The 24,936-nt window shown below is 40.5% G+C and overlaps 1 protein-coding gene across 14 annotated transcripts in view; it reads right to left on the reverse strand.

Moving 5' to 3' along the window:
• NCOR1 (nuclear receptor corepressor 1) overlaps positions 1-24,936 on the reverse strand; it is a 111,434-nt gene that overhangs the window by 10,322 nt on the left and 76,176 nt on the right. For 8 of the 14 annotated variants that reach the window (XM_075013578.1, XM_075013589.1, XM_075013587.1 and 5 more), the window contains 22 exons: positions 22,701-23,256; positions 21,873-22,002; positions 21,313-21,508; positions 18,216-18,389; positions 17,122-17,282; positions 16,184-16,304; positions 15,996-16,097; positions 15,274-15,374; positions 14,283-14,451; positions 13,384-13,524; positions 11,562-11,645; positions 10,730-10,986; positions 9,981-10,341; positions 6,522-6,746; positions 5,646-5,855; positions 5,294-5,443; positions 4,501-4,662; positions 4,035-4,200; positions 3,236-3,735; positions 2,500-2,628; positions 907-1,064; positions 450-673 (listed from right to left, as the gene is read on the reverse strand). In XM_075013578.1, coding sequence (XP_074869679.1) covers positions 450-673; positions 907-1,064; positions 2,500-2,628; positions 3,236-3,735; positions 4,035-4,200; positions 4,501-4,662; positions 5,294-5,443; positions 5,646-5,855; positions 6,522-6,746; positions 9,981-10,341; positions 10,730-10,986; positions 11,562-11,645; positions 13,384-13,524; positions 14,283-14,451; positions 15,274-15,374; positions 15,996-16,097; positions 16,184-16,304; positions 17,122-17,282; positions 18,216-18,389; positions 21,313-21,508; positions 21,873-22,002; positions 22,701-23,256 — 4,477 coding nt within the window. The remainder of the gene's footprint in view (positions 1-449; positions 674-906; positions 1,065-2,499; positions 2,629-3,235; positions 3,736-4,034; positions 4,201-4,500; positions 4,663-5,293; positions 5,444-5,645; positions 5,856-6,521; positions 6,747-9,980; positions 10,342-10,729; positions 10,987-11,561; positions 11,646-13,383; positions 13,525-14,282; positions 14,452-15,273; positions 15,375-15,995; positions 16,098-16,183; positions 16,305-17,121; positions 17,283-18,215; positions 18,390-21,312; positions 21,509-21,872; positions 22,003-22,700; positions 23,257-24,936) is intronic. The other 6 variants (XM_075013590.1, XM_075013588.1, XM_075013584.1 and 3 more) reach the window with 4 other exon arrangements.

Consider the following 24,936-nt stretch of genomic DNA (forward strand, 5'->3'; position numbering starts at 1 on the left):
AAAATGAACTCCAGTAATCCATGATCATGTCTATATTGTTTATAGATCACTTAAATGTACAGTATCCTTTGGGATGAAAGATATTTCAGAAACACAAAACTTCAAGCTATCCTCATAAAGATTAATTTTTATGAGCGGTATGTTTTGCCATCTCTTCCTCCCTTCAAAGCCAGATCATGTTGATGCTAGGTTTACCTGCACTGAGAGATGGCTATAATCTGCAATCCAGCACCAGTCAATATTTATCATTTTCCTTGCTATATGATTAGAAAGTTAAGCTACATATTCCGTCTATTTTTAAAGAAAGTAAACAACTGTAAACTGCCCTGAAACAGTAAGGAAGGCTGAAGAACAAACCTACTTTAAATCACTGCAGCCTTCATTTTTACTGGAGACTTATATAGGTATTGGCGAAATTTACAGTCAAACTGAAAGAGCCCCCACTTCACCTTGTCCTGGATTTGTCAGTGAGATTTTCAGGAGACACTCTGGCACTTGGCCGCTGATGGTGAACAGATTGTGACTGTGATTCTGGGCTGTAACGGTTTGAAGCCTTTGCCCGAGTAGGGGTGGTAGCTGCAGCAGGAGCAGAGTTCTGGAATGTATTAGTCGGAGGCTGCAAGGATGCCTGTGAGACCGCTTGGTTTCTAGCAAAGTCTTGCGTAATAATTTGCTGGATGAAGAAAAAAAAGGTTAAACATTATCTGCCTGCCTTTTCTCATGTCAGGAACAAATGCAATTGGCATCACACACACCAGACAATATCATCTTCAGTTGTGTGATTATGCAATATGTCACGGTTTCAGTGCCAACATCACATTACACTATAACTCTCAAATTAAATTTAGTGTTTCCATTGTTTGAGACTATAAATCAATCCCAAAGTTACTTGCAAAATTAACCTACACAGATATGGTCAGCAAGCGTGATCAGACGATGGGTTCGAGGCACATGTCCAATCCCTTCTGCCTGAGAGGAAGGCTGTGGAGGCTGCTGTGGAGAAGGAGATTCCTGTTGCGTCCTATAGCGGTGGACTGCTCCTTCATACTGCCTGTTTGGATCACCTAGTTTCCATATAAAATGAGCATGTCACTCTAATAAGACATTATTGAAGTTCAAGCTTTTAGAGTGTTTTGAATATTCATGAAGAGGAGGAGATACACAAAATATCTTTGCATGAAATTTTAAGTAGCTTGTCTAACACTGCTTCTGCTCATTCACATTAGAGCAGTAGGCCACACCTGAACGATACATATTCACTACCTGCATGGCATGGAGGCTGTCACATTGGCTGAAGCCGTGTGCTGACTGGGCCACAAATAAAGAATCACTGAATCAAACAAACAGAAAATTGAAGCACTAGTCTACAAGAGCAGTGCATTCAGATTTTGGGACTGATTTAATTTCATTGTACTCCTTTGGCAGCAAAGTGAGCTATGCGACTTGCACCACAGTCTCTTTCACTGAAGCGTAAGTGTTTGCATCAACAACCAATACAGTGATGATCTGAGGTTTTTTGTTTTTTTTTTTTAAAACACAATCTAACAAATAAATATTTTTTCCTATTAATTCTAAATTGGAGTGTACTAAAATAAGCAGCAGCAGCAGCCTCATGCAGTGATTTCTGCCTTTTTTTCCATTTGCATACCCTAAAAAATTTCAAATGGTGGTGCAGACCCTTTTGGAAATTTTATACAGTCTGTAGAACTGCAGATGACTGAAGCATAGCTTGGAAACCACTATTCTATGCTCATAACTTTTCACGGACTATTAAGGCAAAGTCTGAAGACCTCCATGAGTTCATAGACCAGAGACTGAAAACAACCGTTCTAGTGAATTATGCATCGGTTTAGAGATCACGAATTTGCAATTCCAGTTATGGATCTGCCTCAGTCTAGTTGTACAGTCTTTTCAAGTCAACCTATTTACCTCTTCTTTTCCACATGTAAAATGCAAATAATGCACCCAACCTCATGGTTGTAGTTGGGGTAACTGATGAGTGCTAATATCATTATTGCATTTTCAATACATTTAACCTAATTTCCCCACTTTTCATAGATCCTAATACATAAATACTCTAGACAAAGCTTCTGAAGATCCAAGAATGTTTTTAGTTGAAACTTACAGTCTGCTAATATATAGCTGGGTCTTAACATTCACGAGGGTTCTGTGTTGAGAACCCTCACGAATGCTCAATTTCACAAATATGGCTCCCGCCCCACTGCCAGCGCTCCTGTCCAGAGCCCCGGGGGAAGCGGCAGCTGCTGGTGCTCCTGCCCAGGGCCCCGTGGGAAACAGTGGTTGCCGGCACTCCTGCTCGGAACCCCGGGGAAGGCGGCCGCTCATGAATAATTGAATTTGTGAACATTAAGTTCACGAACCTTGAAATCCCTACTGTATTTCATATACATGTGTATGAGTTCATTGCAACTTTTGGAATGGGAAAATATATTTCAGATCTTGGGCATAATTTTTGTATCTACACAGAAACAGACTTACTTTCTGCCTGGCTTGGTTTGGGTGCTTCCTGTTGATAGGGCTGAAGTTTTTCTTGGGGTGGTACAGGTGAATTTGCAGGGCTAATCACCTCAATGGCATCTCCAGGTGCTTCATATCGGTGGGAAGACACTAGGAGTTCAAACAGCAGAAATGTTTTTAAATAAAATACAGCTTTATATAAATGTGAAGCCTTAATACTAAGAGATAATACAAAGCCACTAAATCTCACCAAAAACAGTAATACAGAGAATCCATTTTCATGATTGGGGCAAATCCATTAAGATTTCCCCCTAATTTTCCTAATGCATTTATTACTACAAATGGAAAGCTAATATTCTGAGGAAGTATCCTGTAATCTGTAGTTAATTTTGTTTTTCTGTGATTCAGGATAGCCACTCCTCTCTATATCCAAGACTTCCATAGGCATATATGCTGAATGTTCACTGCAAAAGTGATCCTGAGTTTTGCACTGTGCATCACAGGACTCTTAGGAAAACCTACATTTGGCTATAAAGTGCTATGTGTAGCTATAACACTGTATATTTGAATAGTTCTTTATTTCACCGCAAGCAGCTGTCAATTATATAAAAGAGAAGATTTTACAAGGTCTGCACTCTACTAGCAGCAACAAGATAAAACAAATCCATTGAGCTGTGCCATCTCCCTAAAGGCCAATGTAGCAAGTGAAATGAAAAGAGCTCATGAGGGCATGGCAATTCGGAGTGAAGACACGTACAACTGCTTGAAGAATCTGAACTCTGTGAGCCACGATCCCGTGCATCCTTGTCTGAAGCAATCTGCCGAGTGATGATCACATCTATGAAGTTAGCAGCAGTAATGGTGGTCTTTCCACGAGTCCTTAACTCTTCCTCGTACCGGGATTTAGGTGGAGGCCCTTTGTCTTTACCAGCCTCTGAATAAACTACCGATGAAGATGGACCCTGGGACTTGCCACTGGAAAAAGCTGCTGACGTGTACGGGCACTGAACAGACCTCTTTTCTGCTTCAGTTGTTTTCTGCTCCATCTGTTGCTGCTGTTCACTAACTCCTGCTGACCTGCGCCCCATATTCTCTTCTATTCTGGTTCCTTCGTGCTTGTGCTCTTTGGCTTTGACAACTTCCATCTGAGGAGCAGAGGCTGCAGCATCCACTAATGCAGCTAGGGCATCAGCAGCGGTGTTGTAACGGGAAGCAGGTAGCCCTTGAGTTATGGAGGGGGCTCCAGGCGTGAGCTGCCTGTGAGCAAATACAAAAAAAAATCACTTGCATTAGAGCACAGGACAGCAATTCAGTGACTGCAGCTGGCTTTCCAGGCATCCCACAAAATCCAGCTTTTGTGATGCTAACATCTATCCATTAAGTATGAATAGAATTACAGACACTATCATTTCCTATAGGCCAAAGACCTAGCAGAGGATGGTAACATCTTATCTCTACCCTTTTTGTGCAAATTAAATAAGATTAGTAACAAGCTTAATCTCTGAACATATTTCTTTGTAACAGGAGTTACATACACATATTTCTTTGTAACATACATGATGCGTAGCTGAGCAGAAGGATCCAGAGGGGTAATTACACTTGTCCCATTGGTTCCTTGGAAAATACTGGGCCTTTGCTGTAGCATGTTCTCTTGGGTTCTAACCGAAGGAGAAGGTGAACGAACATATCCGTGACTGCCAGGTCTACCAGGCTGCTCTGTACCTTAAGCATGTGGAGAAAGTTAGTGAGGGGGAGGAAATATACAGCCCCCTGTAACTTGTAGCAAGTGTGTAACGATGCACAACCAACTATCATTTCTGCCGCACCTTTTTTCACGCATATGTTGGGATCAGCACAGACAACATTTAAAGCCTTCTAAAGAACAGCAGCCTAGAACCTACATTGCACCAAGCAAAATCCAGTTATGACAGGGACTGCCCTTGGTAGATTCTGCAGTTTTGGAAATTGAGTCATTACATTTTGTATAAACAAGACTGATGCCGTCTTGCAATGTACACTCACCTGGCCGAAGGTAGTGCTCGGTGGGAACTGCAGCTATTCTTTCCCTCTCTCGGTCTCTCTCCCGCTCCCGTTCACGTTCCCTCTCCCGCTCCTTCTCCCGTTCCCTCTCCCGCTCTCTCTCAGCACTGACAGCTGCAGAAGCAGCCAAATGTGTAGGGTGTCCTGTAAGACATGTAGGAAACGAAATGCTTCACCCAACAATATGCGTAAGATAAGCACCAAAAAGCTCAGTGGTGTACATTACTTGACACATGCTTGCTGCAAGTAGAAGCCACGAAAGTATTTATAAATGCCCCAAAAAACATTGATTCCATTGAGAACTGCACACTGGACTATGACAGCTGTCCCCTAAAATTCACTGACACAGGAGGGGCTGTGAAACAAACTTTCCCAAATTGCTGCATGGCCTTACTACACGGTGTTAGGAGTGATGCAGCTGGCAGATAACAGAAGCCAAATTCCACCCTTGAAGATAAATTAATGAGTTTATGTATTAGATGACAGAATTTGGTCCACTGTATTTAACAAAGAACATCAAATATTTTGTTTTCTACTTGTTTGCGCTTATTCAAGCTTTTAGCAGATCTATACGAAACCTATCACCAAATCCTAACTTGGGTACACATTTGGCAGCTACTGAAATGATAAAGTTAACAACCATCTCTTTTATCACACTAAGGGAACGACACAGGGGTTAGGTACTGGAATGGCAGCAAGACACTTACTTAAGGATTACTGGATAGAGAGGACTTCTTGTCGTTTAGGGATAAAACTGAAGAGTCAGGGCTCTTACCTGGTGACATAGATGCAGGGTTGTACGGCCGTGGAGGGAAAGTGAGCTGGGTGCCAGGGATATAAGTGATTCTCTCCATAGGAGGGGTACTTGTTCCTCCTGGATGAGGGACTAAGATAGTGGGAGCCATATTGTTCAGGTCAATAATTCCTGTTCAGAAGTTATAATGGAATTAGCATATAGTCCCTAATCTCAACAATTAAAAATTACATATGCATTAAGGCTTTCTGTGTTTGTTCACATAGAGTTTTGCTTTGCACAGGCACAGACCACTTTTAAAACACCCATTTATGCGTCAAATGCCACCCTTCCAAAACATGTTCCATAGAAAGTCTGGAGGAGGCAGACATACCTCTGGCTCCTGCATATGGGAGAGCTAAAGTTTGCTCTCTTGGAGAAAGTCCTCTGGTTACATCAGGACGTAAATTTACTTGCATCTGCTGTGAAGTAATGTAGTCATTTAGGATTGTCTGCCGTGTGTTCTCCATTGCATAAAGCTGATACTGACTTGGGTAACCAGGGGTAGGTGAAAGCTGCCTTTGGAACAGATATGCAGCAGCAGCTGAAGAGGAGGGAAAAAGATAAAAAAAAAAGTTTAGTGAGGTGGAGGAAGAATTTGAAATTCATAGTTTTAAAATATTTCTTAAGCTTCAATAAGGTTTGCCAATCCTCCAGCATCAGCTTTGGCAAAATCAAAACTACTGTTTTCAATGCCAATGTTCCTTTGAGAACATGCAATTTTCTCTTTTCAGTGAATCCTAAGGGCAAAACAAGCACAGTCTGGTAGTCTTTGAATTAGAGTGTTTCACTCACAAAACCCTGTTGGGTGGTGGTCCTCCCCAGGCTTTCATTGCTCAGGGTATATGTTTTTCTTAGATGCTTGCCAGTCTTTTCACAAGTTTACTTAAAAATATCGTTTGAAAATCTCCCATTTTTGACAACCAGAAAAGAGAGAATTTGACAGCTTTTTAGAAGGTCTTTAGAAGGGAAAGAAAAAACCTTTTATTTAAACGGAGAGGAAAAAAATGTAGTATTAACCTAGGACTATTAAAAAAAATTAAAAAACAGAAAAGCTCCATTAGCAGGATGTTGGGCAGAAGGTATCGTTCACGATAAAGAAAACATTAGTCGTGGCTCCACTGACCTTTGCTTTTAATGAACAAGTTTTTCTGTACATTTCTGAAGACCATAGTACTGAAAGCTAAAAACAACAAAAAAACACATTTACCAGGATCCAGCGCCCTGTGAAATGGCATTGATGAATCTAAATGAGGGGGGAGATGGCTCCTGTAGACTTCTGGAGTAGATCCTCTATGATGGGAGTCAAAGGGACTGTGAGTTACTACAGGATCAACCCCTGGGACTGGAGATTTTGCTGGTACGCTCTCTCTCTGAGTCGGTGTAAGTGTGGTTTTCCTTTCGTGATTAGCAGGCTTCCCAGAAGACACTCCAGCTAGAGGGGAAGGAAAAAACCCACACACAATTATAAGAAATATACTCCTGATAGCTGGTGAAGCTGTAAAATGTAAATTAATGCAAAAAGGGATCAGAAGCTGATGACATACTGCAGACTCCGGCAAAGCTGCACATCAGTCAGAAAACACACCTGAAACAATGTGTGGAAACCGAATCTAGTGCTACGTTCAGAAGAACGTTATTTGGTGACCTTTCATATTAACATACTAGCTCCATCATCCAGATACTTTGGTTCCTTAAGTGAATAAATGACTATTATCTATATCCTAAAAACCCCACACTTCCTGAAGAGACACCTTTGACATGACCCAGTATAAAGTACGAGTTGAAACTGAATTACCTCCTACCTCTAAGAAAGCCTGTTTAGCTTGGGCAAAAGTTTTGTGGTAGCAATTTGAACTGAGGTGGAATTCTGAACAGTCCACCCTGAGCAGTCTTAATCTGTCTGATGCCTGCAGATAAACAAAAGACCTCAGGCTCTCACCCTAAGAGTTACCAAAATTCAACTGACATAGAAAGAATGGGCTGACTTGACAAAACAAATGCCTGTTAAATAACTTGATTACCACTCAAAATGGTTCTTTAACAAACAATTACTCAGTGGTGTAAATGTTCTTCGAGATGTGCTGCTCATATTTTTTCAAGTTAGGTGTGCGTGCACCACATGCACGACTGTCAAAGTTTTACCTGAACTGCTACCCGTCAGGTCGGCTGTGGAGCACCCTGGAGCGGCACTGGTGCGGAGCCCTATATATGTCCCTGCTGACCACTCCGCAGTTCCTTCTTGATGGTTCTTCCAAAAGTGGAGAAGGAGTGTGGGTTCTGAATAGGTATGAGCAACACATCACGAAGAACAGTTACAACAGCGAGTAACTATTTTTGATTTTTCGAGTGTTTACTCATATCCATTCAGGTTAGGTGACTCACAAGCCAAACCCAGGAGGATGGGTTAGGAGTCAACACATGGCTAACTCAAGAAAGGCAGCCCCGAAGATTGCGTCCTGTCTAGGATATTGCATAAAGTGTAGGGAGGCGTAAAAGTGTGTACAGCAGACTATGTCACAGCTCCACAGATTTTCTGGAGAGGCACATGAGCCAGGCAAGCAGCTGAACAGACCTGAGCTTGTGTGGAGCATGCTGTAACAGGCAGTGGGGTAACCTTAGCAAGGTCATAACACATCTGCATACAGGACATGACCCAGGAAGAGACGTGCTGCGATGAAACTGGAAGTCCCTTTATTGTTATTTGATCAGCAATGGCCACAAAGAGCTGTGACATCTTGCAGAAGGGCTTGGGCTGCCTGCCTCACATCAACAGAGTGCAGCTGCTGCTCCTGCGGGGAGCTGAGAGGTTTAGGACAGGAAACAAGAAGGAAAATGTCCTGGTCAGTACAGAAGCCAGAGACCATTTTCAGCAGGAAAGCTGGGCGGGGCAGAATTGAACCTTGTTCTTGTGGCACACCTTATATGAGGGCTCCGACATGAGGGCCTGGAGCTCAGACACCCTTTTGGCAGAGGTGATGGCCACCAGAAAGGCCACTTTTCAAGGAGAGATAGAGAAGGGGACATGTAGCCAAAGGTTCCAAGGGGGCAGGGGAGGAGAGGCATAAGCACCTGGAGCAATAGGTTAAGGTCTCAGGCCAGAAGCAGCCAGCAGGCTGGTGGGTGAAGGCAGTCCATGCTCCTGAGAAAGCACCCTACCATGGAGTGTGTGAAAACAGGGTGCCAGCCCTCCCCCAGATGAAGGCCCAGATGGTCATCAGGTGGACCTTAAGGGAAGCAGCAGCAAGACCATGCTGTTTCAGGGAAACAAGGTAGTCCAGCACCTGCAGGACAGAGGTAGATATGGATATGAGGTCGTGCTGATGATACCAGCAGGAGAAGTGTGTCCAATTAGCCCAGTACATGTGCTGCATAGGTGGCGTGGGGCTGCTGAGGAGGACCTGCCACACATGCTCTGAGCATGCCTGCTCAATAGGGTTTAACCATGAAGTTGCCATGCCCTGAAGTGAAGGGAGTGACAGTCTGGGTAACAGTGGCAGAGGCAATTGTGGTCCTGCATGACAACATTTGGAAGCAGGAGAAGCCACATGGGTGGAAACACAGAGCACCATCAGTGTGGGGTACCAGCGCTGCTGAGCATAAGCCGTGATATTTAAACGTCCTCCCTGTCTCTGCCAACCTTGAGGAGCATCTTATGCATGGAGGGGAACAACAGGAAGGCATAAGCTGTCCAGAGTTCCAAGATATCAGGAATGCATCCACTAAGGAGCTGGGGCTGAGGCACTGGAAGAAGCAGATTTAAGGACACTTGTGGTTGCTCCAGGATGCAAAGAGATCCAGGCAGGGAAAGCCCCTCTTTTGGGAGACAGAGTGGAGGATATGCATGTGGCCTGACCACTCATGAGGAAGGAGCCAGTGACTGAGGCCATCTGCCAGCTGGTTCTGGACCCCCAAGAGATAGGACACCTCTGGGGGGATAGAGCACCCTATCCCCTGCAGCAGATTTGAGTCAGAGCCCCACTTGCCCCATGGTAGCAGAGACTGGGACACTGCTGTGGGGCTGGGGTTGGAGCTCTGTGGCAGCCCCTGGGAGCCTAGGCTGGGACCAGAGTCCCACAGAGGGAGGCTGGGGCTGTAGCAGTCCCAGAGTGCATGGCTGTCTGCATGCAGAAGTCCTGCATCTTCCCTCGTCCAGCAAATTTTCTTGTTCTGGACCTATCAGATCCCGAGGATGCTGGATAACCTGTATAATGCTGACTTTACACAGTGGTGTTATTAAGTTCAGAGATGTTCAGTCCCTTGGACTCAACAACATTATAAAGGCAAAAAGGGTCACTAAGGGAAATACAACCTTTCCTGTAGTGAACAAAGAACAGTAATCATGAGGCACATTCTCAGTGCTTGAGGCCCATGATTGAAACTGTGGGGTGGTCACAAAACCAGTGTGAACAGAAAGAAATTCAATCATGAAAACCAATTAATGTTGAGATTTCTAGAACATTCCTGTACACGACTTGCAAACTAAATCAAACAGAACTGTGACAGTATGAACAGTAAACGTTCTATAACTAAATTCAATAATCTAACATATCTTTTTAAAAAAGCAAATGTCCTTGTATGCTTTATCCAAATGGTACTCAAGCTAAAGAAATTAAGTTAGTTATGATTTGCAAGGTCAGCTGATATGGGGCAAAGAAGGATGTCCTACCTTCAGTAACTCTGTTCATCATAGGTGAACTCCTGGACATAGGGCTTTGATAATTCACAGGTGTCCTCCTTGCATTGGTGTCATCATAAATCCCAGGGCTCAATTGTGATTTGGGAGTTTCATGAAGAGTTGACCTGAGGACAGAGGTGCCAGAGCTGACCACTGATGTATGACGAGAACGTACAACCTCCCCAGTCTTCACATCTTCGTATTTTGCTCGTTCTACCACCTTCACATTTTCTGGTACCATTTCCAGCTGAGGCATTCCACGGGGCAGCTTACTTGGTCCAGTGATTAAGGATTTTACATTGTGTTTGATTGCTGACTGGCCGGAGTTGCTTTCATATTTTATGGGTGTACCCTAGAGAGGAGCAAAAGACCGTCAGCAGCTAAGGTCATCCTGCCAACTTTTCCCTGCTGCTATGAGATCAGATTGTAATTTGTTCATCTTTGTGTTACATATTTGTATGAATTTTATGCCACGTGAAGTAACTGGATCTTGAACAGAGATCTTGTACTTGATATAACTTACATACACTGTCCAGCACTCTTGACAAAATGATACATAAACCTAAGATTTTTACCAATGGATGGCAAGAATGTTTTCAAACTTCATTAAAAATACCCGAGCCTCTTTTTGGTCAACAAGACGTGTATTTCTTAACTGCAACCAACACCCTGTATAGAAGTTCTGTATCAAGAGTATCAAGGCAGCATTAAGAGTCTAGTACTGGGTTTGCATGGGTTACCTGAGAAATGGAGCCTTCCATAATTGGCCTTGCACTTTGTACGATTTCAGGAGTCTTGCGACTTTCTTGGCTTAAAAGGTCTTGTCTTGGGATTTCATGGATGGAGCGGCCCATTTCTTTAATAGTGGTGACTCCATCATATGGCTTTCCCTTGGTTATGGCTCCTTCAAATGTTCGTATGGGAGGAGACTCCCTCTTAATCTGTTTAGGATACTTTAGGCCTTCTTCAAAACTCTCAGCTGTTGCTCTTGGTGTACCTTGTGTAACAAAGGAAAATAAATTGACCAAGTCCCTGGTAAGTTAACAACCACTGGAAGTTTTTTTTTGCTCATTCAGCAAATTGCAAATACCAGTCACAAACTGTAACTCTGACATGCCTCTAAAAATGGATCTAACAAAGCACAGGAAAGACTCCAATGTAGAAAGACTCATGAAATACATACATGTTTTTCAAATGAACTAATTTTACCACTTAAAAACCACAAGGAAACAGCACTGATTGAGTTTTTAAGCCACTAGATGGTACAAGCCTGCATATGCCACCTTCCTTGTGAGATGTTATTTTGATACAGCATCTGAAGATGCAAAATGCTAAATATGATTTTTTGGGTTTCCAAATTTCCTTATGTAAAATAGCTCCCAATTTACCTGTTCTTGCACAAAAACCACAGTTACAATATGTATCAGTAACTCATCAACAGTAAGCTTATGCTTTGACAATCACACATCTTTATAAAACATTAACATAGCTACCATGGTTAGCAACTGGGTCGGGTTAGCAGACTTTTAGAATCAATAGTTTATCAGTCTTTACACCATCAAAAAACTGTACCTTGCATTATAGAGCCAGACAGCACAGTCCTGTCCTTCAGTTCTGCATGAGGGCTGCCTCTAGGCAGTGTACGGCATATTAATCCTAAAAAAGGTTATTTGGATAAATTAGGGAATTAAATACAAGAATATAATAAAGTACACGCTACCTGCCTTGTACTTCCATAGTGTATTATCTGTACTGCAGCTGTGCCTGGAGAACCCCACCCCATTCTGCTAGGCCAGGGGCATCTCAAACTGGGGCATTTCTGAGGTTATTATGGGGATGTTCTGAGATCTCAGCCTCCACACATAAACCCTACTTTGCCTCCAGCAGTAATATTACTGTTAAATATAAAAACCATGGTTTTAATCTGGAGGGGGGAAGGGATGCACCACACTCAGAGGCTTTCTGTGTGAAAGATCATCAACACAAGTTTGAGAACCACTGTGCAGACACTAATCACAGTACAAACTGCTCTCATTTGCTGTGAGTATATGCCCCCACCCCATTACTGTAGAATTTAAACATGTACAAGATCAGCCCAGGGGTGGGGTGGGGGGAATTGTAACACTTCCCAAAACTACAGTAGTTGCTTTTTCAGCACTCTCACTATTTCAAGCCTCCTCATCTGGTGTCGTATAATATTTAAGAGAAACATGAAGCAGAACAACGACTGCTTAAAACAATGTCAGATCCGTTCTATCTTTGAAGATTTAACATGGGGAACATCTACAAGAAGCTGAACTGATGAGCCAAAGACAAATTTTACTTAAACATCAGGATCTCTACAGTACAATTCTGCATAGGCTGTGGAGCAGAAGTGGACCAGAGTGGTCCAAGACCAGCAGTCAGTACCAGTCTTAGCTTCTCTCACTCCAGTTAAAGCTAGCAAGTAAATCTTTTGGGATATAACGTACAATCCTCTTTAAACTGCATTCCTCCATCTCACCAAGAGGTATTCAACTTCTAGGGAACATCTAATTGAGGAGGATGTGGGGGATGGGAAGGCCAAAGAGCTCATGTGACTGGGAGAAGTTTCTTCCACTTGGCTCTATAATGCACAGAGAAATAGTTTTCCCAACCTCTTCTACTCCCAAAAGCCACATAGGAAAGTTAAAGGCTTATGGTTCAGTTTTACCATTGCTATTTTGGTTGGATCATAGTGTAGGAAATCAGTTATTTCACAACAACCTCTGCTGCCCCAAAATCCAGTGATGTTTAGTTATGTAAGTACTGGCAGCTGCACAAGTCTTGGTTAACATCCATCAGGCAAAAGAGAACTTCATACAGGTATTGGTGCACTTGAAACTCTAATGTGGCAAGAAAGTTTGGCAGATTAAAGAATTTGCTAGGTCAGGGAGGGCACACAGGGTCTGAGCGTGGGGTGCTTACCTGCTGCCCCATTCTTGGGAGCATGCATGGCTCTAAATCCCCCACCGCTACGGGAGTGGCAGGGGAAAGCCTCAGGAGCAGCTGGGTGGGGGAAGGGAGGAAGAAGAGGGAACAGCAGCATGCATAGCTGCCTGTCCTTTCCCCCCACATTCTCCCCAACCACCACAGATGTTCCTGGATGAGGAACATCCAGAGCATGGAGGTTCCAAGGTAGTCCTCATGTGCTTCTACTATTTGCTACCACTGTGCTTTAGTAGTTACACGTTATAGCTTCTTAAATAACAATGGCTCCAAAAGGCTTCAATGCGTTGTTTATATCAAGTTACAGTAACTTGATTTTTATATGTAAGTGTCCTTTTCCTTTCAGCTTATCATATATATTGCCTTTTTTGTTTGAGAACTACCCCAATGTAATTGTCATTATGATATATTTAAAATCATTGCTTACCCTCTAATGGTGCAGACACTGGAGACTCCCTCATTGACATTCCTTGTTTTATATTTCCTTCCATTGTATCATAGCTTCTCTTTAAACTGATTTCATGACCAGTCCTTGGACTCCTGGTTCCTTCTCGGACATTCTTAATAGCTGCTCAATTATACAGATGTGTAGTAAGAAAAAGTAAGAGCATAACCAAAACGTGCAATTCATTACACTGTAGAACCTTTTGATAGAGGATACCAAATACTTCTTCTAACAAGGTTTACCTCCTCAATACCATGCTTAATCACATTTGTATGTCTTTATCACTCATCTTTTACTATTTAAATACTGTAGTAATACTTAAGAAAATACTTTAACACTGTAATCCTTTTCTCCCCAACCCCCAGCTAATACACACCCCCACGTTAAAATGTAGGTTTGAATGGGTATCTGTAATTTAGGCATAAAACTCTTTACAAAAACACTGTGTTGTAATTATTTTTAAAAAGCCTGGAAATTCAAAGTTTAGGGCAAATTTAAGGATTTGGATAGCAAGCAATACATAATACATGGGGGTTATATACTCAATGAGGACAAACTAAATATTGAATTGCTCAATCAATGAGGCTGCTGTATTGATCTGGTGAGAGAAAAACATATAATGTATGATCATCATAATTTGTGCACACACACACAATGGAGATAAAATTAAGACCGCCAAGGCAACCTTCACTGACACTTCCTAACTTTCAAGTGCTTGACTTTGCATTCTTAGCATTCTTTATCTTATTGGTCTTTATATGGAATCATATGTAAGGCAACAGAAAAATAACTGATCCCTAACCTATCAAATTGGTAGATTTTAGAAGAAACAGTTGCAATCCTAACTATAGACCATTTGTACAACTCCAAAGTATACTTACTATCATATGATAAGATATGCCCACTCTTGCCTTCATAAATAACATGGCCTTTGGCTGCAGCTTCCTCTCGGCACTTCTCAGGGCTGCTATCTTCTGTAGCCAGTCGGGTGATGGTTCCTTTCAGCAATGCATCAGCAGCAATGCCAGACTGAGACAAAGCTGGTGTACCCTGAAATCAAATTAATTAAGTATAATTCCAAACACAAGCATGCAAGACACTGAAAAGCAGGCAGTATATGTTCAGGCCTATAATCCTGATACCTTTAAACAGGAGTTACAGTTCAAGTATTAGCACTAGTGCTGATTAACATTTTTCACTACCAGATTATGAAGGATTTTTTTAAAAAATGAGAATGGGGAACACTGTGTTTTAGCATTCTTCTGTGAGCTGGAGCTTCTTCTGGTCAAACTACTTGATTTTTGGGGAAATGGAACATTAACTTAGCTATACTATTACCTAATATCATTAGGATGTACTCTATCTTCAAAGACTGCATACTAATATAGCTTGAGACTGAGTATAAAATCGAGAGTTACCGATTCATGAGTTGTTCTATTTGCTCATTAACTGCTCCCTTTGCATGCACAAACCACCATAAAACTAAGAGCAGAAAGTTACTTGTATCTTGGCATTAGAGAAACAAAAGGATTTAAAAATTATGGTAATCTTTGGCTTCTAACAAGATCTGTGCAAGGTTAATTACCAAGATTTATTCTTAATTTTTGCACTGAAAGGATTTTATTCAGCTGTCAGGTAAGGTCTATCTACTAAGTCTTCACTTAGAACTAAAAGAACCGTGATATTTAGCTAAAAAGTTACACATGTATGACAGCTCATTGTCAGAAGTGAAACCCTGACGTTACTGACGTCAATCGTGTTGGAATTTCATTGGAATATTTATATTTGCTGATGCAAAGACATTGCGTTACTTCTAAAATTTAGTACCCGTGTGTGCCAGTCCCACACAATGGAAAGGAAAGAGAAAAAAACCTGAGTAATGGAGCCTCGCAGAGAAGGGATGCTTTCAACAGGAACTTTGTTGGCTGGAGTTCCTCGTGTTATACTTCCTTCTTGTATTGCTGTTGTGGTGCCTGATTCAAAATTAAATCAAAACCAATAAATAGAGCTTCCATCAGTTCAACTGACAGCTAAAACAAATCACTTGCTTAACATAACTGAAAGTTCACCCAAGGTGACAACTGAAAAAGTCAAGCTTTTTTTTTTTTCTTAATTTACTATTGCTATATGTCCATGCATAATAGAAAGATAAGAAATAAAATTAGTTTCCCTGCAGTGTGCCTTTGTCTGTATTTTTATATACCATCATTGTCTGTTTCATCCATGTGTTTTAAAATAAGAAAGTAGAGCTAGTGGCAGGCTTGTTACCTGAAATGTATTTTAACCTGTGGTTTTTAATTTCACAAGTACGTTGATACACTAGTCATTTCAGAGATCATTTGCAAGGCAAACAGACTCAGAATTTAACTTTTATAAGACTGCTCAAAATAAATGCTTTTCATAAGACTTGTGCACTCAGAGAACAGTATATAGGAAGCCTGGACACATTGCCTTGAAAAGGCCAAAGAATATTTAGTGACTCATGAGAGAGTTGATGGCAAGTCAAGTAGTCAGGACTATAAAAATTAACTGACTCATTTCCATCAGACTTGACGAACTAAAATTCATTACTCAACACATGACTATATCTTTACCTCGGACAACACCTTCATGCTGTGCCCTGACCAAAAGGCCCTCAGGCTGGGAATTCTGGCTTCTGGGAGAAAACTCTTCTTGCTTGATGTATGGTATGGAGGCTACTTAGAACACAGACAAAATTAATTTTGCACTGTTAATGCACAAAGTTTATGAACAATGCTTATGTTGTGGTTGGTTTTCCTACCAGGTTTGACAGATTCCTGTTGCCTCGGCAACCCAAGAGATATAGATCCCACAGACGGCTTTGCTGGTTCTTGACCATAAGCAGCTTGACTATGGGATGTTAAGTAGGTTCCAGGTGTTCCCTACAACAATAAGTCACTTTGCTAAATTTTATTTTTTGGGTAATGAATATTGAATTACGACAGCATATTAACATTACATACTGTTTTAATTATTTAAATGGAAATAAGTGATGAGCTAACCAAAATATTTTGTATTGCTATGTAATTAGAACCTGGACAACGTGACGATACACAATACCTTTTGCAGCATTAAGAAGAAATTAACAGGAATAACTAAGCAAACTCAGCTGGAAAGCAGATACAGAATGTTCTTCTACTCCCACAGCTTACCCAGGATGCTCCTGGCTGCTAAAGTTTGGGACTGGGGTGGGAAGGGGTTCAGTTTCAGTAATTAGTTTAATTGCCAACTGTCACACTACAGACAGTATGAAAACAAATGGTATTAACTCCATTCTGCTAATAGAAGTCACTCACTTTTAGTTTTGTACTGCTCAGATGTTAAACCACATTTAGCACTGGTTTATCTATAAATGAGCACATGCGCTCATTTTCTATGCAGAAAGCTGCCTCTTGTCTTAAAATATTATAGCGAGAGTGGCCAAATACAGTCTGCAGAGTTCTACAGTGCAGAATACCACAGCTCTCATCTTCAGTTCTCATGTTCAACCAAAGGAGATTATAGGTCCCAGGCAAAGACAAGGGCTACAAATCTGCTCCATTTTACGAAAGGTAACTGAAGTCCTTGGGTTTCTAGTAGGTTGCCCATGCGGCTCTTGGTAGAAAAATCAATATCAGGCTTGGGAAATGAAGTTGGGCTCCGATAACAGCAGAAGAACATAATAAACTTACAAATTGCTGCTGAGTAACATTCTCTTACTTGTGAGATTGAGCCTCCCATAATGAATGATGGTTTTTCTGATGGCATAGTAGTTTTGGAGGATGGAATGAGTGGAGGTGGTGGTCTGGTTGGCCGAGTTGTTGGGAGCCGGACCCCTTCAGGTATATTGGTTATTACTTGATGAGGAGCAGGCTGGAGAACTTTAAAACGAAAAAAGAAAAGAAAAGAACAGAAAAAGAAAAAGAAAAACTTTGTTAAACAATATACCCTATTTTTGGTACTATTATTCACTACATAAACAACTGAAAAATAGAAATAAGCGTAATCTTGCTGCATACAAGAAGAACGGCTTAGTAGTATGTCCTAAAATATTCTAGATGGGATTTTTCCTCTGCAATGTTTCGTGGTATATATAGGTAAATTTAGTGGAAATTGAACTTGTCAAAGTATAAAAATAAATGGTAATTTCTATATTTTAAAACAACCTTTGAAAATTTAAAATTTCAAGCAAAATGGACCAAGTTTTCATCTTGAAAATATTTTCTCCCCACAATAATTCTTATTGTTAATACTTGATTAGAGTTGGGTTTCATTTAATTTAGTTGTCCCTTAGTATGTCCTCTATTACAGTCTGATGACATACTCTGGGGAAAAATGTGATAATGAAAGTTGCACATTCCTGGATTGTGGATTATTTTCCTGTAGTTGACAAAATAGCCAGAGCCTACTAAAGAGCACTAATGAACATTACAACAGGTTTTACTTTGCTTTTTCCTTCCCCCATTCTTATCATATTGGATAATTACTTTTGTAAGTGAGATGAAAATCCTCATGTGTCATTTCAGCTCTGTGCTGGAGCTTGAATAAATTTCAAAAATCCTATACTATAAAGAATTCACATTTGGCTGGTAAAATACACATATTAGAAAAGAGAAGCAGCTGATGCAAAATGAAAACACGAGTGCACTCATTCCCTATGACTGGGGAATCCCAAAGGAAGTCTATTTACAAACATTCCCAGTCATCAGGGCAGATAAGCCTTTAAAGAAAGTTTAACAGCACATCGAATCAAGGAAGACCAACCTATAAAGGTCGACTGCCAATGGCCACTATGCAAAATGGATAACATTTACCTGGTGGGACACTATAGCGAGCTGCATTCGTATCAGGCTGTGGAGAGGCTTTACTGACTTCTCTTGGAGACAGCCTGTACGGTGAGGCTGACCTTGCTGCTGTGTTTTGCACCTGTGCTTCCTGCTCTATTGCTCGCTTGACCTCAACGTAAGGCATATAAGCAACTGATTTTCCTATAAAAGTTAAGGTTATCAGAATGAGAAAACCTCCTACATCAAAACAGTGTGAAAGGAACTGGATCACAACAGCCATTTGACAGAACATCTAATCTAAAGTCAACCTTCAATTCCAACAGCATTTTTAAGACCACATAAGTAAAGAGTGCACTGATGCACACGAAAGACTTCACAGCTAGCAACTATGGGCCTTCTTCCCTTCCTGGAATGAAAGACGCTTCCAGATGAGTTTCCCTTCACCACCAAGATATTTGCAGGGGTTCAAGATAAATAAATGCCTTTGGATCAGAAATTACTGACTTACTTCAAACAGCTTTGCATATTAAAGCCCGAGTGTAATGATTCTTGCACCAGCTTTTTGGCATTCCTAGAAACTGAGTATGACATTTCCTTGTAGCCTTTCAGGGTTTCCAGATTCAGATTTAAAAGTTGAACGTATATAAATAGAGCTGAATATCACTGAATAACTGACCTTGGCAAAACTTATAATTCTAAATTACATAAGTTTATTACTGGAACAAAAAATACCTCGTTAAAAACTGTCATGTTATGCGCATTTTTTCTATTAGAGAAATAAAAGCTAAAAGGAAGGCTCACTCTCTTCCCTCCTTCAATATGTATCAATAAAATTAACCAGTTTGTACTTTATAATGCAAATGTTCACAGATATAGGCAAAACTTTCCAGTGTAATTACATTAAAAACAAAGAGTACTGGTGTAACAAGTAATTTAAGAAAGGTTTAGAAGAGAAGCTTTAAACTTTTGGTTTTAAACAATATTTATTTCTAAATCCTGCCAGTAAGATTTAAGAGTAAATATTGTTTTAGACAGAAGAAGCTTCACTAATATTGATTCCCATACTTGTGTCTACCAGTTAATGGGTACTTTTACTTAATTTCAGAGTAGTTCTATAGGGTCAAAGGCTTGAGGTTTCATAATATAAACAATGATCAGGAAAAAGGGAGAAAATTTTGCTCTAGAAATAAGGGAATTAAGATCAAGATTTTCCTGCATTTTAGAACCTCAATTGTATTCACAAATATAAGGGGCATGTGAAAGGATAATTCAAGAATTCCTGATTATGAATTAGAATCAGCCTAACATAGTGAGCAAGCACACTTTAACCTCAGTACACAGTATCAATCATAATGGAGGGGGGAAAAAAAAATTTACCATTACGTGTCACAGGTTAGTCCACTCTGGATTGTCACTAAATCTGTGTAATTACATACCCTTCAATACATGCATCCTGTGTATAATAACTTGTAAACCTATACTGCAAAAGTTTAAAATAGAATCTGTGGGTTGTCTCCAATGCACTGAATATAGTGGAGAAATCCCAGCTGCAGTATAGAGATGCTTGAAAAGACAGTCTAATGTTCTGAGTTTAAATCTTACATTATTTAGGACTCATACATTTTATCAAGTTCTTCTCAGCTTTTTTGCTGGCACCCAGAAATACCTTGAATTTTACTGGCAGGGAACTTCATCCTCAAACTTTCTAACACTTCACAGTAAGCTATGGCCTGTGCAAAATATTATTCAAATAAATGCTATTTTAGATAAGCAGAATTTGCAATAGCAACCACAAGTCCTTCCAGCACTTCTAAAAGAAAAAAAAATCCCCAAAATAGTTCTCTTCCAATCACAACAGTTAGAAGAGAGCTTGTACAGAATTGGTACACCACTATTTAAAATAGCTGGCCTTCTCAAAAACATCAATTTTTTTTTCTCCTTTGGCAAAAATATAAAGTTTGTTGAGATAAGGTAATTTAAAACTGCACTGTATGCTGAAAACTCAAAATGGTTTTCCCCCCAAAAAAAAAAGATGGCTCATCGTGTTAATTGCTGGTTACATCACGTGTCAGACATTTCACAGCATTTGTTCTCACAACAAAAGCAGTAATGAGTCTGTCCATTCCAAGGTATCCTATATCAGTGGTTGTTAGCCTTTCCAGAATAGTGTACCCTTGCTGGAGTCTGGTTTGTCTTCCATACCATCAAGTTTCACCTCACATAACTACTTGGTTACAAAAATGGGACACAAAAATACAAAATTTTTAGCACTTACTAAAAAATTTCTTACATTCTCATTTTTATGATATGATTATAAAATAATCAACTGGAATATAAATATTGTACTTACATTTCTGTGTATAGTATATAGAGCAATATAAACAAGTCACTGTAAGACATTTTAGTTCATACTAACTTCGCTAGTGTTGTAAAACTATGCAAATATCTAGATGAGTTGATGTACCCCTGAATGACCTCTGAGTACTCCCACAATTGAGAATCACTGACCAAAACAGTTTTAAATTTGTTAACATTCTGAAGGAAGTCTTTGTTCAAAAGAACTCAGTGGACTGAAAAGCACGCCTCTTTCATCAACAGAAATTGGGTTTAAAAGATGTGCCCTCACCCATCTTGTCTCTCTTTCATTCTGAATAGGTTAGCACAAGAACCTTGATTTAAAGATCTAAGATGGTCATCTGGGGATGTACAACACCAGAAGAGATTTGATCACTGACTCACAAAACATTCAGGGACCACCACAGGACAGCACCACTGCATCCAACATTTTAATTTCTTGCCTTGCCACAGTACTAGGTTCTTAATACACTCATTCTTAAGTAGAGAAGGGCTTCCAACAGGTTGCCTTTTTCTCCTCACACAAACTACATAACATGACCACAACTCTATAGACAAGACAGTACAAGATAGCTTGCAATTTGCTTGCTAGTTACAGCATGAAACTCATTCCATGACATTGATGATCAACATACACAGAGATGAAACCTTAGAAGAGGGTCCAGTAGATTCCAGTAACTGATTCTTGTAGTTTATCCCAGGAGTTGACCTGTGTTTCAATATATAGGATTGCTTAATTCTTGAATTTTCAAAAATACACTTTGCTTACCTTCCCACTCAATACTAGGGCTCTTGGAGGTGCCACATGGGCTTGCAGAACTTCTGTACTCCATATCTATATGTTCCTGTCTCTGGCGCTGCTCTTCCAGCAATGTTGATTCATGCATAGCTTTAATGTGCCGCTGATAGAGAGCGTAACCACTCATGGGTGTTCCAATAGGTACATTACATGGGCTACAAGAGACCTAAAATAGGAGAAAACAAGTATGCCATCATAGCTATGTATTACATATTGAATATTTACTGAATTAGCTATTTTTTGCCAAGTGTAACTTATCTGGAGTGGGGGGGGGGGTGTCACATCAAAGACTGAATCTACTTCTATGTATTTCAAAGGCAGCATCAGAACTTTTCCAGGCACTTTAAAGCTAACTCTTATGCATTTATTATTGAAATTTAAACTCATTCACAACCTGAAAAGTTGTCAAATCCACTCTGATACGAAGGACGTTTTCATTCATTCATTCTGAAGCTTTAATAGCAAAATGTTACAAAAAAAAAGTATTCTGGTTAGTGCAGATTCTACTCCAAATACCATTAAGAACATACCATAGGTGGTATGACAGCAGCTCGATGGTGAAGTTGTTGCAAGTCCATTTGCCCTTGTTTTATTGTTGAGGATACTAGTATAGATCCAGTGGGGTTCAACAATGAAGGCTTTGAATCCATAGTGAAGATTCTGGAGAAAGAGAGATGGAAAAGCAAGAGAGCAGAAAATTAAAACTGGACAAAATGCATGATCTTGATTTTTTTATGGCTGGCTATAGAACAGACTATCACGGGGAATTCAGGCTATAATTTGCCATGCTGAAGGCAGATTTTTGTCTGGTTTGGGGACATGCCATTAGACCAACATTTCCCTTCACTACACTTGAATAATTAAGACTACTTTCTGAGTGTGCACATACCCTTCTTTCTGAAAGCCCCTTTCCCAACTGAAGTGGATATGACTTGTAGAGTCAAGCAGCACTGCCACTCTAATGACACCAAAAAGCACAATTCAAAAGGACCTGATACCAAGTAGACCATAAAAAACTGGGTTTTAATATCTGAATGACACAATACAACTAAAAATGTTGACATTCAGACAGAGTTGAGTGACTGTTTGTGGTAAAATGAAGAACAGTTTTCCACATTTTGCTGTAGTAATGTGTCTTCCAGTTATGTGAAATGACTTGTGAGAGTGATTTTGCATGTGTACAGGAGCACACTTTAGTAGTTCAAAAGTAACTGAATATCCTTTGTTGCAGACATCCCAAGTATGATTTGTGTTCTCTCTTTCAACAGAAGCTGGCTCAGTAAAACCACGTTATCTCATCCACCTTCTCTCTCAAGGTTAAATTAATGTATTTCTGATAACTGAGTAGTTCAACTCACCTCTGCCTTTCAGGTTCCCCATCAACATCCTCATCTGCACTACAAGTAGCACTGGAATCATTGTCTGAATGGGGCTCTGGTCTTGCTGTAGTAGTCTGCTGAGGCAGGGTAAAGTCCATTTCCTCAGGTTCTGACTTTTCCTTGGGTTTCTCCAAATCTCTCTCTTTGGTATCACTTTCTATTTTCACTTGAATATTTTCTGGTATCCTCATTTCAGCATCTACAGGTTCTGCTTTGGTATGCACTGGAAGGTTGAGCACAGGCTTAACTTCAGCTGGCTGGCTTCTACTGTCCATCTCCATTGGCTCCTCTACCTCAGTATTTATTTCTTCCTTAACCTGGAGCTCAGTGTTCTGATTTTCAGCTGTTTGTGTACTTTGGCCTGCCGAGGAGGGAGATGCGTTAGGCACAGTTTTAATGGCAGATTCCTGTTCTGCTGTTGTCTCAGTGGTTATCCTAGGAGCAGAGCTCTCAGATGTAGCATCTTCACTGGATTTGACAGCTTCCACCGGTGAAGGAGATGGAGCACTCTCTGTATCTGAACTATTTTCAGCACCTGAAAGACATTGCTCTTGCATAAGCGCCCAAAATACAACTAACAAGCTCTGCCTGAATAGTGAACAACTGCTCTGATTACAGCACCCACAAATATACTAAGCATTCTACAGTATAAATAAGAATACAGGCCCCTGCCTCAGAGAAACCATTCACTATCTAATGTCACACCTAATATGTGTTGACTTTTTATGGGAAGCTTCTCCTCACTTGCAAACAGCCCAAGCAACTCATTTACAAACATGACTTACACAGAATTGTTGATACCACAATTTTTTTCCCCAGAACATAATTAAACTTTAGGTATTAGTCAACAGGCTAGACACTTAAAATTTCTTCATTTTAAGAGCTGATACACTTCTAGAATTGGAATCTGCATCCTGTGTTTCAGTAGCTAATGTGAAGTCTGCTAGTGGTTTTCACATAGCAGAGTTGACAAATTTTAGAAAACAATGCAGCGCCTAACAGCTAGTGACAAATTCGGGCTCTCTCTTTATAGGAAGAATTATAAATGAGCCTTATTATTTTGTCTCATTTAAAATAAATACCTTCTATACATCTTTCACTCTAGCCATTGTCCCAGAGAAATAATTTCAGTAAACTGCAATTTTCAACAGTGTTCCCTGAAGCTGAGCATTTGGGCGTCTATCCAGGAGAGATTCAGGTGCTGCCCTGTTGATTAGCAGAGCACTCTCAGTCACCCACAGGAGGCAGTATGTGTTTCTATTTGTGATGCACATCTGCACACTACAAAATTCTCTTCTTTCCAATGCTAAGAGAAGAAACCGTTACTCACTGCTGAAATTGTTCTTTAAGGTGCGTTGCTCACATCTATTCAAGTTAGGTGTGCCCATGTGCCAGAAAGGTCTTCCCTAGCAACTACCAGTTGGGTCAGCTGGGGAGCCCCCTGGTGTGGCGTCTTTGTGGAGTATATACCTAACCCTGCTGACCCAATATCCCTCAGTTCCTTCTTGCTAACCACTCCCAACAGCAGGCCAGGAGGGTGGGTTCAAATACATATAAGCAACACATCTTGCAGAACAACAGTTACATTTTTGACTTCTTCGTGTGCTTGCTCACATCTCTTCAAGTTAGGTGATCCACAATCCAAACCCAGCAGAAGGGGCAGGAGTCTGCCTATGGCTATCTCATGGATAGCAGCCACAAAGGCTGCGTCTCATCTAGATTGCTGCACAATAGCATACTGAAATGTAAGGCATACAGAGGACATTGCAGATTGCCCACCACTGCTATAAATTTATAGCATGTTTTTACAAGGGCAGTTTATGCAGCCATATGCTCTTAATATGATCAAGAATATAAAAATCCTACCTTTCAACTGTGGCCCGCATCAGATATTTCAAGAGAATGAACAGAACAAGGTAATTTATTCCTGCTGTCCAGTCCCATATTCTCCAAGTTAGAGGATGAGGGATATCCAGAGCATGGGGTTGTGACCCTAACTATTGTGGATAAAAGTCATGGATGTTCTTATTCTCCATGAACTTACCCATTTCTTTTTTGAAGCAAGTTATAATTTTGGCCTTTAAACCATTACATGGCAACAAGTTCCACAGGTTGACTGTATGATGCATGAAGTATTTACATTTGTTTTAAACCTATCGGCTACGTCTACACTAGCCAAAAACTTCGAAATGGCCATTTTGAAGTTTACTAATGA

This window comes from Carettochelys insculpta, chromosome 19, assembly GCF_033958435.1.
Source record: "Carettochelys insculpta isolate YL-2023 chromosome 19, ASM3395843v1, whole genome shotgun sequence".
NCBI lineage: Eukaryota > Metazoa > Chordata > Testudines > Carettochelyidae > Carettochelys > Carettochelys insculpta.